Raw genomic sequence first — 18041 nt, forward strand, 5'->3', positions numbered from 1 at the left:
TTCAGTAAAGGGCCAGTAACACACAGATACACTATAAGTCAATCTTTATAAAACAAACAAAAAATCAAGATCTAATTTATTTAGTATACTTTTTTATTGAAGTATACATATAGGAAGATGCACAAATGCTAAGTGTACAGCTGGATGAATTTTCACAGTGTGAATACACCCAGGAAACCAACACCTAGGTCAAGATACCAACTTCTTTTGTTCAACATCATGTTTGTGAGATTCCTTTTGTTACAAGTAGTTGTACTTCATTCATTCTCATGCCTGTATAGTATTCCATTCTCACCATACACAATCCATTCAACTATTCTACAGCTGATATGCATATGGGTAGTTTCCAGTTTTGGGCTAATATAAATAGGCCACTTTGAACACTAATGTACCTTTTTTTTGGTAAGCATATGTATATATGTATATATTTCTGTTTGCTATATACCAAGGGATGGAATTGCTGGTCCTAGGATCTTCACATTTAGGACTAGCTTTAGCAGATATTGCTGAATCATTTTCCAACGTGGTTTTACCAATTTAAGGCTCTTGCCAGGCATATGAGAGTTCCAGTTATCCCATATTCTTGTTAACAATTGATACTGTCTATGGTTTTCATTTTCACTGTTTGGTGGTATTGTACAATAGCTTGCTTTTGTATTTCTCTGTTGACTAATGAAGTTGAAATCCTTTTCATTGGCCATTTGGGTACCCTTGTTTGTAATGTGACTCCTGAATAAGCATGTGAGACTGACAGCATAGATCAGATGCAAAAGATCAGGAATTGGTCATAATAAATATTGCTGGCCTTATACAGTAATACTGAAGTTGGTTTTATTTTCTTATATGTTTTGTTATTCTTATAATGAAGAATTGATTAAAGACAAGACGTTTAAGGAACACCTATGATAAAACTATGGTTAATGAGGATCGCTCAATAATTATTACAAATTTTACTCAAAATGACAGTTATCAGATTCATAAGTTACATTCATTTGTTCAAAATGTCCGATAACACATCAAAATAGACAGCACTTCAAAAACTAATATATTAAGAAGAAACCACTGCTCTTAAAATCTATACTTTGAAGAAATCATGTCCAAATGTCTAAATTTTTCAACCAAGATGTGGAAAACATACTAGATGGCTGGTTTGAGGAAAGTTTTTGGTAACAGACAAAGAAACAGGGGGAAAAAAATCTAGTTTGTCCACATTCTTTACTGGTTGTTCTGCCCTTGCTTGAAGAATTTCTCCAAATAATCTTCTACCTAAAATGCTCACAAATGAGCTGATTAATGGAAAGTCCTGTGGAGTAGGCAGACTTCACTCTGTCTCTCCCAGTGAATGCAACTAAGAATCCTGAATGGAATACACAAAAAAGCTATCTGAGGACTCAAAAGAATAAGCTAGCGGTCCAACCAAGGAACTCTGAGTACCACCAAACCAGCAGTGAGTTTCCTGTTTTTTATTTTCTCTGATATCTCCTGTCCTGGAATCAGGGACAGCCTGAAACCTGAAACTTGGGTCTGTACACCAGGTACAAATATGAAGAGCTTCTGAAGAAGTCCCCTCTTTTTGGTCTGAGGAGTGGGAGTCAGGGGTCTCCACAGGACAGAGAGTGGGGAAATGTTCCTGTTTTTTGGTTTTTTGAATGTTTTTTCATTCTACCCGAATGAGAGAGAAAAAACATTGTATCTTCATGTTTTTGCAAAAACAAATAGGAAGGGTAAAACAAATGGAGTGATTATCTACAAGAGGTAGGAAGACAGGGTGAAGGGAGAGAAGAGGGTGTCAACTGCTCCTTCTTTTATGAATTTGACTTGGAAGTCATGTTAAAATTCCACATTAAAAAGATGTTTTTAAAAAGGATGCAGAGGGAAAAAAACTAAAAATGAATGGTAACAGAAACAAATGAACCCAGTTCTTTTCAAATTAATAAACTCACCGAAGGGAGAAGAAAAAGAATTAATCCAGGTAATTTGAATAGCATGCTTGGACCATATACCCTTAATATAAAGAAAAAAAAACCCTTAAACATTGTTTGTTGGAGTGGTATGGGTCTAGTAACTCAAACCCTTTGGTGTATATTTTAAGATTGAGCAAATAAGTACATGATATTAATGTTGTTGGGAGCCAGGGCTCTCGACGTGGAAAAAAGGGAGACAAAAATATAGAACAGGGACCCTTCTCACACACACACACATTTCCACCTCTGCTACAAAGGCACTGCAGTCATTGTTCTTATATGTTTTTTAATTTTTAATTTTTTTAAATTTATCAAATTGTACATTTATTTATTGGCTGCACCACATAGCTTGTGGGATCTTAGTTCCCCAGCCAGGGATTGAACCCGAGCCCTCGGCAGTAAAAGTATGGAGTCCTAACCACTGGACCGCCAGGGAATTCCCCCAGTCGTTGTTTTTATTTTTTTAATAAATTTATTTATTTATGTATTTATTTTTGGCTGCATTGGGTCTTCGTTGTTGGGTCTTAGTTGCTGAGTGTGGGCTTTCTCTAGCTGCAGTGAGCGGGGGCTACTCTTCATTGCGGTGCGCGGGCTTCACATTGCAGGGGCTTCTCTTGTTGCAGAGTTTGGGCTCTAGGCGCGCGGGCTTCAGTAGTTGTGGCGCGCGGGCTCAGTAGTTGTGGCTCGCGGGCTCTAGAGCGCAGGCTCAATAGTTGCGGCTCATGGGCTTAGTTGCTCCACTGCATGTGGGATCTTCCTGGACCAGGGCTTAAACCCGTGTCCCCTGCATCAGCAGGCAGATTCTCAACCACTGCACACCAGGGAAGTGCCTCATTGTTTTTAAATACCATTTCCCACTAAAAGGAGGCAGGGCTCATTGGAAAAGTGGCTAATTCCAGGGCAGGGATACAAAAAACACAAGATGAGCTTAAAACCATCTTGTGCCAGAAATTAAGAAAGTGCTCAAAAATAATACAGATAGACACTTCAAAGACATAGAAGCCAGTCTGAGGAGGTTTTCACTGGCCAAATCTGGGGCTATTTGAGCATGAAAAAAAATAAACAAATAAGAACTGTAAAAATTATAACCTGCTGAATAAAATAAGAAACCATGAGTTTATACCAATAATAAATTAACAGAGGAGAAGGGAAAGCTCTTCCTTATATAACAGAATGCTAACTAATAAACAGAGGGAAAAATGGAGTTAGAAAATACCATTTTGCAACCATCAGAGTGAAGACTGATCCAGGTAGGAATCATCAATGAAAGCTAAATTTAGGGGATGGGGGAAGTTTGGTGAGAAAAGGGGTATCTAGCTAATCTCAAAGTATCTCACTTTGTATTATTTATTACAAAATAATTATTATTAGCTGTATTATTTATTACAAAAAAATGGTAATTATACAATGGAGAAATAAGAAAATATCTTATGCACTTGAACAAAACTGACAGAACCAAAACAGGAGTAAGAGGCACTTTGCATCTCCAGGTATGTATTCTGAGAAAGACACATTATCACTTATGTATAATTTCAGTCCAAACTATATAACCTGGATCTAGACATGAAACACCCAAATTGAGGGACATTCTATAAAATAACTGACTTATATTCTTCAAAAATGTCAATGGTATGAGAAACAGAAAAGTTGATGAAACTGTTCTAGATTAAAGGAAATTATACAATAAGCAATCCTGAACTGGATCCTGTATTAGAAAAAAACTGCCATGAAGGACAGGATTGAGACATCTGACAAAACTGGAATATAGATTATAAATTTGATGAAAGTACTGTACCCACTGTTAAATTTTCTGAAGTTAATAACCATACTTTAGCTATGTGAGAGAATATTCTTGTTCTTAGGAAATACATAGTGAAATACTACAGGGAAAGAAGTAAGATACATGCAATCTATTATCAAAGAGCTCACAAAATTATATAGATATTTATCTATCCTATAGCATATTGGATGCATAGATGGATGGGTGGATAATAGATAGATAGGTAAAGCAATTATGGCAAAATATTGAAACATGGCAAATCCGGGATAAAGGGTATACAAGAATTTTTGTACTATTTTTACAAGTTTGAAATTATTTCAAAACATAATGTTAAAACAGTTCTCATTTTCTCTTCTCTCTTTCTCCACGCCCCCACATATACGTATATATACTCACTGAAACATATATAGGGTAACTTAGATATGCTCAAAAGAGATTTAGTTTATCAATCTAACTTTTATGATTTGCATACCTTTATCATTTTTGGCCTGGAAATTTAAAATGCTTCTCCTTATTTGCATATTAATAAGCATTCATCATTTTCATATAACTACTGATTTTTACAGAATTATAGTCATTTTCTTTATTTTCTGGACACTATTAAATTGTGTTTCAAATGTTTTCCTTGGCCCTATGCTACTTAAGAAAAGACATTTCAAATTTCCATGTGGCTACGTACCACTTAAATACTGTTTTTACTATTCATTTCTAACTGTATTACATAACAGGCTGAGATGTTCCACTATTGCCTGTCTAAGTATGGCACTGAGAAAAGGATTTGGTTCTGTGCGTGCGTGTGTGTGTGTGTGTGTGTGTGAAAAGGGATTTACACAGAATTGAAATAAAAACATAAATGAACCAGAAGAAGAATGAAGAGCAGAAAAGATGTACACTCTGTTGTCTATTCTTGACCAACAATTTGCCCCATAAATTACACATCATAGAATTAAAAGCATTTATGGGAAGGAAAAAAAAAAGAATACCATTTTGAAACGTTGGACAGGAACATTACTTTCTTTTGTAGAGCAAGCACGCACACACATAAAATCTTTAAGCCCAGCTTAATCAGGGGCTCTTTTTAGTGTTAAGATCATTTCAATCTCTTAAAAGGATATCCAAAACTATGTTCTTAATGTATGGAAATAAAGTGTTTACATTACAGAAAGAAAACTTAAATCAGTTTGGTATAAGAGCAGCTCAAATAAAATAGAACAAAGAGAAGTCTGGCCTACTACCAGGAAAAAAATATATTTTTATTTGGAAAACACTTTATTTGTATCCTTTGCTTTCTCCATTTTGAGATCTTTGTTCTAGCTCCTTCTGGGTAATTTCTTCAGAAAGTATATACTGCATGGCCAAGAAATGTGCCTTTTGCACTTAATCTGAATGATGTCTTAGCCGGACCCTGGAATATTGGCTCCCTGTTCTTTTTTCTCTGTAATGGGTAGATGTTGTTCCACTTTCCAAATTTTACAGCTAACTTCCTGGCCGGCCGGATTCTCTTCTCTTTATAAATCAACTATTCTTCCTGTCTCGACTCTTTTCTTCATTCTTGGGATTCAGACAATTCATCTACATATGACTGTCTTAGTGTGCGACTTTTTTAAACTTGGTAAAGCCATTTCACTCTGAAAACTTAGGTCTTTCTTCAGCTCAGGGACATTTATTTTCAATTCTCTCTTCAATTTTTACATTTCATAATTCCATTTTCATATTCCAGAAAAGAGACAATTAGTCACATATTTTTTTCCTCTGATCTTTCCTCTATATCTCTTACCTTTCAGCTTTATTTTCTGTTTTTTTCCTTTTTGTTGTTAAATTCTTCCTGATTCCTACTTGGGTTTTCAGCACTGTCCATTTTACATTTTATTAATTTCTTTACATATTATATATCACGGTTTTTGTCCTTTGAAATTCTTTATGTGTTCCCAACATTTCTTTGCAATATTTTCTTTTATCCATTTACTGTTTTATTTTTGTTGTTGTTATTTTTTTTTTAATAAGTTTATATATTTATTTATTTTTGGCTGCGTTGGGTCTTCGTTGCTGCGCACAGGCTTTCTCTAGTTGCGGCGAGCAGGGGCTACTCTTCATTGCGGTGCATGGGCTTCTCATTGCAGTGGCTTCTCTTGTTGTGGAGTGCAGCCTCCGTAGTTGTGGCGCACGGGCTTAGCTACTCTGTGGCATGTGGGATCTTCCTGGACCAGGGATCGAACCCGTGTCCCCTGCATTGGCAGGCGGATTCTTAACCACTGTGCCACCAGGGAAGCCCACTGTTGTTGTTATTTTAATCTTCTGTTTCCTCCATGACATCTGCCTCTGTGGGAGCCACCTGTTGTGCTTTATCGAACTTGGTCACCCTCCTTCAAGGTACTGTATGTTCTTGAATGCTTTGTGCTCTCCTTCAGGTCAGGCTTATGGGGTTGGCAGGCGGTGAGAGGTAAGGGAACGAATACCCTTGGCTCTCGGGTTTCTCAAAGTATGAGAAAGATTAGGTCTCTCCACTTAGCCTGGAAGAGGAGCAATTCAGACCAATCAGTACTGACGTCCACTGTTATCAGGTTCTCCCAGGAGTGGGGAGGCCCAGCTTTTTCTTCTCCACATCCGAGGGGATTTTCTCTTGGCTCAGCAGGCTCGATCCATAGAGAACTTCTACAGGGTCCTCACCAGCCTCTGGTAGTTTCACCAATAACACTCAGTTGGTGCCCTCTACAGACCCTGGGTCTGCACAGTCTCCTTGACAACTCAAGGCTTCATTCAGGGCTGGGCTCCACTCCAGCTGCAGCCATATTTATCTTACTGTGTGTCATCCCAGCAGGAAGCAAGAGGGATGCAAGACCATGAACAAAGACCCTACTCACTAGCAATAACATGTAACCATTCACCACCACCTAATTAGTTCCTAGATGAGAGAATGTTTATCTCATCTCCTCTAATGAGAGAGGCTGTTATCTCTCTTAGGAAGAGACCCAGAGAGAAGAAATCAGTTTCCTTTATTTCTAGTAAACAAGAGTCCTGGGTAATTTAAAATGTATACTGGGAGTCTGATGGGGATTGCCTGGAGCAGGCAGATGTGACATGTAGCAATTAAAAGTGGAATTGCTAGGGAAAAGATGTCCCCTGACCCACGTTACCGGAGGACAACAGAGATGGGAACTGTCTCAGTTGTAGAAAAGAAATAGGGCATTCTTTCAGTTCCTCAAATAGGCCATGCTTCTCCCTGCTCAGGGCCTTCTTCACTGGCCCTCTCTGCTTGGGCTGCTCCTTGACCAAGTGCTTCCCCCATCTGTCCAACCACTCTTGTTCTTCTTTCAGTCCTAGCTGAAACACGACTTCTTTTTTTATTTTTTATTTTTTTTAGTTGCAGATGACTTTTTAAAAATAAATAAATAATTTATTTAATTTATTTATTGTTTTTGGCTGCATTGGGTCTTTGTTGCTGTGCACGGGCTTTCTCTGGTTGCGGCGAGCGGGGGCTACTCTTCGTTGCCATGCGCGGGCTTCTCTTGTTGCGGAGAATGGGCTCTAGGCACGCAGGTTTCAGTAGTTGTGGCACACAGGCTCAGTAGTTGTGGCACACGAGCTCTAGAGCGCAGGCTCAGTAGTTGTGGAGCATGGGCTTAGTTGCTCCGCGGCATGTGGGATCTTCCCGGGCCAGGGCTTGAACCCATGTCCCCTGCATTGGCAGGCGGATTCTTAACCACTGCACCACCAGGGAAGCCTGAAACATGACTTCTTTAAAGGAGCCCTCTGATTCCCCAGACCAAACAAAGCCCTCCCTTTAGAAAGAGATCACTGATTCTACTTCTACTTCTCTTTCCTGGTACTTAACACTAATTTCTTTTGTTTTTTTCAATTATTCATTTAATATACATCTTTCCTGCTAGACTATAACCTCCGTGAGGGCAGGGAGTGACTGTCTTATCCACTGGTGTCTCCTAGCATGTACAGGTCCAGGTTCGTACTTAGCACTTAATTACTTGTTAACTGAATAAAAGCTGGAAAACATAAAAATATTTCTAAGATTGAGATAGCAAAATAGAGAACAAAGAGTGAAGGGGAGCAAGATGGACCGGATGAAAAGGAAAAAGAGATGATCCCATAGGGACTCAAGGGGGAAAAAAGTGAGAGAATTGGCCTGTGTGAAAAAGATTAAGAAAATAAATCTGAAAGTCAAGATGAAAGTGGCTTAAAAGAGCTTTTGTGCCTGAACTCAACTGAGGCATTCAACCCAGTAAAGGGGTAGGAGGAAGCCACCATTCAGAGTGGAACAAACCCAGCATGTCACACAGACATAAACGCTCAGAATACACATCTTTAAGGAAATGACAGGGTTACTCAGGCTCTTACGCACCGTGTTTCTCCTGAACATAACTCAGTTATTTTCTCGATATACTCATTAAAGTGAATTCTCAGAACAGAAAGAGATATATTCAAATAAAGGTCAACTTTTTTTTACATTTCAGACAGATGTGTACCAGTAATGTTTAGCTCCGCCAATGATTGAAATTTTTAAGTAAATAATTCAACTCTGAATTCTCTCTCTCTCCTGTCAGACAAATGGTCCTGCTTCCTGCCAGAGATGGGACTGGTCTTCAGGAGGGGCTTATGCATCCACTGGAAATCACACCACTTTTCTAGGTCAGGGCCATTTAGCTCCATCTCCCAGAAAAGAGTTTTCATCACTTGAGAATCACAGTGAATGAGCCCCAACCCAGCAAAGCAGTGGAAATGATTCCCCCTGATAATGTGCACATGATGTCAAAGGAACTTGGGAATGATTTTTTTTTAATGAGGAATGTGAAATTATTCTGCTTTTTCTTTGCATTTTTTTGGGGGGGGAAGGAGTAAAATTAATAAAAGGTATAACTAAAAGACAAGAAATAGGTAACCTATATTTTCTATTTCTGATAATTCTGAGTTGACTAAAGATACATGTCCAAAAAAATTAAAAGAAGTACATTTAAGGAAGAAGAGACTTTTAAGTGATAAAAAGCTTCCAAATAAACAATTTGTTGTTGTTGTTAATAAGTAATCTTATGCTGATAATGCAGGTGCAGGCTTATAGAGAAAGAGAGAGAAAGGAAGAAAGGAAGGAATGAATTGGCATTTTCCTCCTGAAGTGTATGTTTTCTGCCAACAGAATTATCTTTGTCTTTAAACAAGTCAGTTTAGTTCAAATCAGCAAAGTAGATAGCCAGAGCCCCTCATAATTTAATCATCTGAGATAACTATTGTTAATACTTTGGTATATAACACTACATACTGTATGCATTAAATATGGTTATATAATATATAGACTCTTCATTATTCACAACAGCCAAAAAGTGGAAACAACCCAGATGGCCATCAACTGTTGAATGGATAAATGCTGGTTCATCCATATGGTGAAAAATTATTCAGCAATGAAAAGAAATGAAGTAATGATACATGCTACAACATGGGTGAACCTTGAAAACATTACATGCTGAGTGAAAGGAGCCAGTCACAAAAGACCACATATTGTTTGATTCCATCCATATGAAATGTCCAGAATAGGCAAATCCATAGAGACAGAAAGTCAATTAATGGTAGCTTAGGGCTGGGGGGTAGAACAGGAAGTCACCACCAATGGGTAGGGGGGTTTCTTTTATGGAGAACAAAAATGTTCTAAAATTAGATTGTGGTGATGGCTACACAACCCTTGAAAATACTAAAAAATACTGAATTGTACACCTTAAGTAAGTGAATTATACGGCATGTGAATTATATCTCAAAAAGCTGTTTTTAAAAAAAAGCAAAAAACATTCATACAGGCTGTTCTGCGACTGCTTCATCCCTTCCTTAATGTATCACAGACAATGCTGCATGTCAGTAAGATGTGCAACTACACGGTTATTTGTGACTACAGTATTTGTGTTATTTGTACAATGTTGCACTATATGGATGTACTGACATTTACTTACTTAATGCTTTATTATTAGACAGGAACTTATTTCCAATTGCCGTGTTAAACACCCATGTATGTACACATGTCTTTGCACACCTGTATGATTCTTTTCTTAGGAAACAAAGAATAGACCTGAGGGCCAAGGGTCTGTACTCTATAAAATGATATGTGTTGCCTAATTGCCCTCCAGAAAGGCCATACTAATTAACATTCATCCCAATGGAAAACAAGAATACTTTTCTCTCTATGTTTCCATCAATGCTGAGCATTGTAGAACTAATTAATATCTGACAATCATAGGAGACATCAATTTTTAAATGTGTATTTCTTTGATTATTGAATTTAAACAGCATATTTTAATAGTCACTTGATTTATAAAATACCTATTCCTCTGCCTTTTGTCTAAATTTTTGGTCATCTTTTTAAATTTTTCTAACATATGCTACAAATTGTCCTTACCAGTTTGTCTTTCAACTTTGCTAAAGCATCTCTCCCTACACGTTCTAATGTTTTCTATACTTACATCTATTATTCTTTTTCTTTATGGTATCTGGCTTTAATGCCTAGCCTTTTACCATCCCAATGTCATAAAAATAACATCCTGTATTTTCTTCTAGCACGTCATTTTATTTCATTTCATTTGAATCATCCATTTGTGCTGATCTGCGATCCTGTGGCTTTCCTGAGTTAGGTCTGGCCTATGAAATCTGTCGAAACAGACGACTCACCTAACTGTTGAGCCCACTGTATGGCAGTACCGGTGTCTCCTGCATTGCCTTCAGCTAAGCACACCACTTCTTGCCCAATCTTCCACCCAATTAATGGATAAAAGCCTTAAAAACAAATAAACAATATAAGTCACACACTAAATAGTGAATTCATTACAGAGATGTCTAGAGTGGAACAATTTGATTATCTCAAAGACTAGCAACATGCCTGTGGAGTCAGACTGCCTGAGTTCAAATCCCAGCCCTCTTTCATTTTCTAGCTGTGGTCTTACAAGTTTCTAGTTTCTTAGTCTCAGTTTCCTCAACTGTAAAGTGGTCTACCTCGGAGAACTTCTGTGAGAATAAACTGAAAAAGGACTTAGGGCAGTGCCTGGCATAGAAAACGAACAATAAATATTAGCTTTTACTAGCTACAAGCATATCTATGTCTCTAGAAACACAGAAACAATATTTTAACTGAGAAATTAAAGGTTATTATGAGATTGGTTTGTCAGACAACTAACCATGCTATTGCATTTATCTGTAGTTTCTAATTTTTTTTTAACTCTTTATTGAATTTGTTACAATACTGCTTCTGTTTTATGTTTTGGTTTTGTGGTCCCAAGGCATGTGGGATCTTAACTCCCTGACCAGGGATTGAACCCGCACCTCCTGCATTAGAAGGCGAAGTCTTAACCACTGGACCGCCAGGGAGGTCCCCTATCTGTAGTTTCTAAACAAGGTTCCTAAATAGAAACAATGATCATTCTTCTGTTTTTGTTTTTTTTTTTTTCATTTAATTTAATTTTTATAATGATCATTTTTCCAGCTTTCATTTTCCCAGTTAGGGGAAAAGGAAGAACTTTAGGGGGAATGAAAGGCAAGAAAAACGTTTTTAAATCCACCTCTTAGTAACCATGTTAGGAGACCAGAGCTCAGACTAAGAGCCCCAAGCCCTCCTGGGTGCAGTCACACAATCTAAATTTCTTGGTTTGTGCATTCCAGGATTTCCTCCATTAGACAGAGCAAATTCTTAGCAATTGTCATTAAAACACTAAATATGCATGGATCACTAGTTGAGAAGTACCACCCCCAAAAAGTATCACAAAAAGAAGAAATTCTATCACATAAAAGAAATTTTAGAGGCCTAGAAAGATGTTTTCAACAAACATAACATGTATTATAGGTAAATATTTGGAACGCTGACCAAAATACCCTAGTCCTTCTGAACTTTTCCATAAAAGCTTTCTCATTTTTTAGTGCTTTTAATTTAAGAAAAAAGGGAAATGGGGATTAACTGTCTCTAAGAAGAATAATGAAAAATATTAGACAATATCCTTAATATAAAATAAGAAAATAGTGTCACAAAAGTTAAACAAGTAAAAAGAAGGGATATTTTATTAATAAATAGGATAAATTCTAACTACCTACCTCCAACACTCTGTTGAGGGTTATTTCCAGTATTAATATCCAAAAATGTCCCAGTTCCCATGGTTAACTTCACATCTCCTGTCTGGAAGCAGCATTCTCCAAACATGGCTGATTGCTGGTCAGCAACCTGCCAAAAACATTCAAATATAAGACCTTGGGCCCTTAGCAGTGTTCCGTTTCACTGTATCCCACTGTCTTACTTATTGTATTCTCATGGTTCACCATTTTATTTCCTTTTCCTTAAAAAAAGGAAACAGAGAGCAACAACTATATGATAGGAGTCTCTCTAGGACTAACGTTATGGGGATAACTAACGTGTCTCGGGAATTTTCAGCAGTCAACCTACTTCATCACTTTTAAGTATCATAAGAATAATCTTAGAAATAAAAGTCAGAATAAAATTTGTCCAGAAAAAAACAACTAAGATTGTTCATTTGCAACTTGCAAGCATTTTCATTCATTAGTCAAAATAACTGGCCACACAAATTTCTCTTTTAATAAGAGTGATAGGTGTATAAGTAGATGTAGGTTAAAACTACACATTTCCCAAACATACATTTTTGTTAAAAAAAATTATAACTTTTTTTTTTTTTTTCCACATCTCACGGCTTGCAGGATCTCAGCTCCCCAACCAGGAATTGAACCCAGGCCATGACAGTGAAAGTGCCAAATCCTAACCACTAGACCACCAGGGACTTCCCTATAATATTTTGTTAACGTACCTACATGTAGATATATATACAGCAATATTTTAAGGACCAAAACTCATCTGAAGAATGCTTTCTCACTAATCTACGTCTTCTAGCCATACCTTAATCTAAACCTGAGCCTACCCTGAGTTGAATAAGACTGATCCTCTCCAGGAATTTGTAACTTGAGAATTTAATTCCCCTCCCCTCACTTGATTTCTCCACCTACCATAGTGGCTGTCCATCTAGGGACAGATGCTCTATACCTCCTGTTTAAGCTGTTACAGGAAATTAAAGGCAAGATCTGAGTTTCTATAATCAAGAAAGAAACCTCAAAAACCAGAAACAGCTAATGTTGCACTCATCCACAAATTCTTTACCAGCTAAGTAGATGTTGATGAAGGATTTTATAAAATGTAAATATATTTCTTCTTCACTTTAATTGCCCTATCACGGTTTATCATTATACTATATCATATATAAACTAAGCATTGGCCCCATCACTGTTTTTTGTCTCAGAGTATTAAATAAGCCACACATTACTCAAAATACAACATTTTAAAAAAATTTAACACAGTTTTCTGAAAAACTATATATAGAGAAGTCAGAAAAGGTTATAAAGTATTTCCATGATAGAACACTGGCCCATGGGTCCCCTTTCCAGAAAGTGGAGAACACTTCTGATTATATTGAGAGTCCTTTAAGTTAAAAAGAAAAAATATATTTTAACTTTATTCTGCAAGGACCTTTTTTGTTTCTTAAATCTAATCCTAACTATTCATATAGATTCATTTAGTTTATACTATACAAGGAGAAGCCCTCAAGTTTTCTACTTACCAAGGCCACTACTGGTATAGGCACGCCAAATATCTCTTCATCCACTGATCCAAAATTGTGGCTTCAAATAAAATTGGTTAAAAAGTAAGTTATAGCTCTAGAAATATTAATTCTAAAATTCAGCAAATTGTTTTTAGCATAGGCCAAAAAGTTACATAATGAACATACAAGCACCTCAAACGTGTAATAAGATGCTTTTCCCCACACAGGCCAGGTGAATTCAGGGACAATTTTGCTGGTTTCTATGTCTGATTTGATTATTACCTCGTATCCTTCACGGGAGGCAGGAGAGAGAGCGGGATTGAAAGCAGGGAGGTGATGAGCTTACTCCAACACATCTGAGCACAGAAACATGTCATCAGAATCCAAGCTAAATTACAGAAAAACTGGTGATTCAAAAAGAAGGGAAGGGGCTTTCCTGGTGGCTCAGTGGTTAAGAATCCACCTGCCAACACAGGGGACACGGGTTCGAGCCCTGGTCCGGGAAGACCCTACATGCCAGGAGCATCTAAGCCCATGCGCCACAACTACTGAGCCTGCACTCTAGAGCCCGCAAGCCACAACTACTGAGCCCACGTGCACAACCCCTGAAGCCCGCACGCCTAGAGCTCGTGCTCCACAACAAGAGAAGCCACCACAATGAGAAGCCCGCGCACAGCAACAAAGAGTAGCCCCCACTCAACACAACTAGAGAAAGCCCGTGTGCAGAAATGAAGACCCAATGCAGCCAAAAGTAAAATATATAAAATAAATAAATTCAAAAAAAAAAAAGAAGAAGGGAAAAAAACTTTACCTCATATGGGTCAAAAAGTCCAGTTGTACTGGCATTTGAAAAATCTGTGGCAAATTCAGAACCTAAATTTATATTGGAAACGATTTATTTATGATCAGGTAGTATAAATCAACACCTATCCCTAGTTTATAGTCTCGACCTTTGTCTGCCCTCAAATTCATTACAAAATGTGTATTTCCAGTGCAAAGTCTCCAAAGCAATTTCCCACTAAACCTTTTTGAAATTTTATACTTTACCAAAGCACTTTCAGGCACGTTTCCATATCATGATTCCCAATTTAAAGATGTGGAAAGGGGCTCAGAGAAGCAACGTGATTACCTATAGCTATACTACAGGTATAGCTGCAAAGTGGCAGATTAGGAATTGAACTCAAGTCTTACTCTCAAAATTACGACTGTTCCTTGGTCTTATGTTTGAGGTTTCATCACAATTTTAAAATCACCCTCTTCTTAGAACAAAACTGAAATTAATCTAGCTTTAGTATAATATGAAGTTACTACGGTACCAAAGAAACAGTATGTCTGGGATATGGGGGAAAAAGTTTCAAACTTCCACTTTTTTCAGATAAATCATTTCTGTCAGTCAAATGCCACTTACTTGAGATACAGATCTATCAAATCATCTTTACCTTTTGTGAGCTTATGTAACAACCAGGTATCAATAGTCCCAAAGCAGCAATTTTCTTCTTCAATTGCCTTTTGCACCTTGAAAACACAGAAGCACAAAATCAATTCAAAAGGCTAAATTATTAAGTGCATGACTAAGCGCCAACCACTAAATACAATATAATCCCATTTTTTATAAAAATTAATATATACACAGAGAAATAATTTCTAGAATTTATCCCCAATGGTTCTAAGCAATTACTATAGGGTATGAAAGGCTTTAGTTTTACACCAAGAATGTTTACTTTTGTGATGAAAAAAACAAAGTATACGTCTTTTTTAGTTTAGATATAGAAATATGTCTAAATATAGAAAGTCTAAAATGGCATGGCACAGTATGGCTCACAGGTCAAATCCAACCTGCTGTCTGTACCTCAAGTTAGGAACCTTTTTGTAATTTTATAGCGGTTAAAAGAACAGAAAGAATACCTTGTGACACATGAGACGTATATGAAACTCAAATTTCCATGTCCTTACATAAAGTTTTGCTGGAACACAGCCATGCTCATTTATTTATGTATTATTTATGGCTACGTTCGTGCTACGATGGCAGACTGTTTGTGACAGAATCCTCATGGCCTTTAAAGCCTAAAATATTACTTACCTGGAATGTCACAGAAAAAAATCTGCCAAAGGAAACAAAAGAATCAAAACCTCTTTAAACTAGCTAATAGAGAAATTGGCATGCTTGTAAAGATATCATTAACTTGCTGGAAAACAATTCCGCAAATCCTACTTGATCACCTCTTCAACTCCTATTTGTCCTTCAAGACTAGCATTTCTTGGGTGTGCCTAACCCACTACCACGCGGACATCTTCCATATAGCCATTATCTCACAGCATCATTACTTCCCTAAGCTCCTTACGAGCAGGAACTAGATTGCATTTATAACCCCAGCACCTAGGAGGGTTCCTTTCATATAGCACATGTTAAAAAAAAAATTGGAGAAAATATTTGCAGACAAAGCAACTGACAAAGGATTAATTTCCAAAATATACAAGCAGCTCAATATCAAAAAACAAACAACCCAATCCAAAAATGGGCAGAAGACCTAAATAGACATTTCTCCAAAGAAGATATACAGACTGCCAACAAACACATGAAAAGATGCTCAACATCACTAATCATTAGAGAAATGCAAATCAAAACTACAATGAGGCATCACCTCACACCTGTCAGAATGGTCATCATCAAAAAATCTACAAGCAATAAATGCTGGAGAGGGTGTGGAGAAAACGGAACCCTCTTGCACTGTTGGTGGGAATGTAAATTGATACAGCCACTATGGAGAACAGTATGGAGGTTCCTTAAAAAACTAAAAATAGAACTACCATACGACCCAGCAATCCCACTACTGGGCATATACCCTGAGAAAACCATAATTCAAAAAGAGTCATGTACCACAGTGTTCATTGTAGCTCTATTTACAATAGCCAGGACACGGAAGCAACCCAAGTGTCCATCGACAGATGAATGGATAAAGAAGCTGTGCACATATATACAATGGAATATTACTCAGCCATAAAAAGAAACGAAATTGAGTTATTTGTAGTGAGGTGGATGGACCTAGAGTCTGTCATACAGAGTGAAGTCAAAAAGAGAAAAACAAATACTGTATGCTAACACATATATGTGGAATCTAAAAAAAAATGGTTCTGATGAACCTAGGGGCAAGACAGGAATAAAGACACAGATGCAGAGAATGGACTTGAGGACACGGGGAGGGGGAAGGGTAAGCTGGGACGAAGTAAAAGAGTAGCTCTGACATATATACACTACCAAATGTAAAATAGTTAGCTAGTGGGAAGCAGCTGCATGGCACAGGGAGATCAGCTCAGTGCTTTGCGACCATCTAGAGGGGTGGGATAAGGAGAGTGGGAGAGAGAGGCAAGAGGGAGGAGATATGGGGATATACGTATGCATATAGTTGATTCACTTTGTTATACAGCAGAAACTAACACAACACTGTAAAGCAATTATATTCCAATAAAGATGTTAAAAAAATAAAGCTTGCTAAATAAATGAGATTTTTTAAAAACAGCAAATGGAGACATTTAAGAATGAATCATATTTTAACAGTAGAAAGGATCAATAAAATGAAGACAGATGACATGAGTTCCAAAAAAATAAGTCATCTGTAGATTACTTAAAACAAGTATTTTGAAGAGTCAAGTACTATACCACTTAAATATGGAGTACTTAAAGTAATATTATTAGATTTCAAACTATTCTTAAATTTAGAAATTGTGATTCTAAAATTTGTTTCAGATTAGACAAAGGTTAATCTGAATTTCAGCAAGTAGCAATAATGCGTGCCAGGTAGTAAGTTCATTTGCTCATTCAAGAAATACTTGAGGGCTTCCCTGGTGGTGCGGTGGTTAAGAATCTGCCTGCCAGTTCAGGGGACACAGGCTCAAGCCCTGGTCCGGGAAGATCCCACATGCCGCGGAGCAACTAAGCCCGTGTGCCACAACTACTGAGCCTGGGTGCCACAACTACTGAAGCCTGCGTGCCTAGAGCCCATGCTCCGCAACAAGAGAAGCCACTGAAATGAGAAGCCCACGCACTGCAAAGAAGAGTAGTCCCTGCTCGCTGCAACCAGAAAAAGCTCGTGCACAGCAACAAAGACCCAATGCAACCAAAAATAAATAAATAAAATAAGTAAATTTATTTAAAAAAATATTTGAGAGCCAGGCCCTCTGATTGATAGGTAGTAGGCCCTTGTGAGGCTAGAGGGACACAGAGTAGGTATCAGGGCTTCCTAAGGTAGGAGGACCAAGGGCAATCCTCCACACATTGGGTTAAGACTCCAAATGGCTCTACCCTAGGAGAAAGGGTAAACTAGAAGGATGGGCTCTTGTAGGAACTCCAACTCAGCTTTAAACCAACTCAATAATTAAATTGGATTGAGATAATGCTGGTGCATAGAAGAATGGAAGAAGCATACATAGATACTATCCAGAGCAAGATATGTTAAAGCTCTCATAATTTCTACACACAAGCTCACAAATATAATGTCTAGTTCATATACACACACACACACACACACACACACACATATATATGTATATATATACACACACATACATACAAACAAGTAGCCAGGTTCACCAAACTCATCAAGTTGTATGCATTAAATATGCATAGCTATTTGTATGCCAATAATCATACCTCAATAAAGTGGCTTACAATTTTTTAAAAAAACCTATTAAGTAACCAGGCATACAAGGAAACAAGAGAACATT

The 18041-nt window shown here is 37.5% G+C and overlaps 1 protein-coding gene across 3 annotated transcripts in view; it reads right to left on the bottom strand.

Annotated features, from left to right (window-relative positions):
- The window catches only part of GK5 (glycerol kinase 5), an 81152-nt gene that overhangs the window by 14363 nt on the left and 48748 nt on the right, over positions 1-18041 (bottom strand). The window contains exons 6-11 of one of the 3 annotated variants that reach the window (XM_007188073.2): positions 14759-14834; positions 14131-14174; positions 13602-13675; positions 13338-13398; positions 11812-11938; positions 10402-10506 (exon numbers count right to left, since the gene is read on the bottom strand). In XM_007188073.2, coding sequence (XP_007188135.1) covers positions 10402-10506; positions 11812-11938; positions 13338-13398; positions 13602-13675; positions 14131-14174; positions 14759-14834 — 487 coding nt within the window. Of the gene's footprint in view, positions 1-10401; positions 10507-11811; positions 11939-13337; positions 13399-13601; positions 13676-14130; positions 14193-14758; positions 14835-18041 lie in introns of all 3 variants that reach the window. The other 2 variants (XM_007188072.2, XM_007188075.2) reach the window with 2 other exon arrangements.

Source organism: Balaenoptera acutorostrata, chromosome 4, assembly GCF_949987535.1.
Source record: "Balaenoptera acutorostrata chromosome 4, mBalAcu1.1, whole genome shotgun sequence".
In the NCBI taxonomy this organism is placed as follows: Eukaryota; Metazoa; Chordata; class Mammalia; order Artiodactyla; family Balaenopteridae; genus Balaenoptera; species Balaenoptera acutorostrata.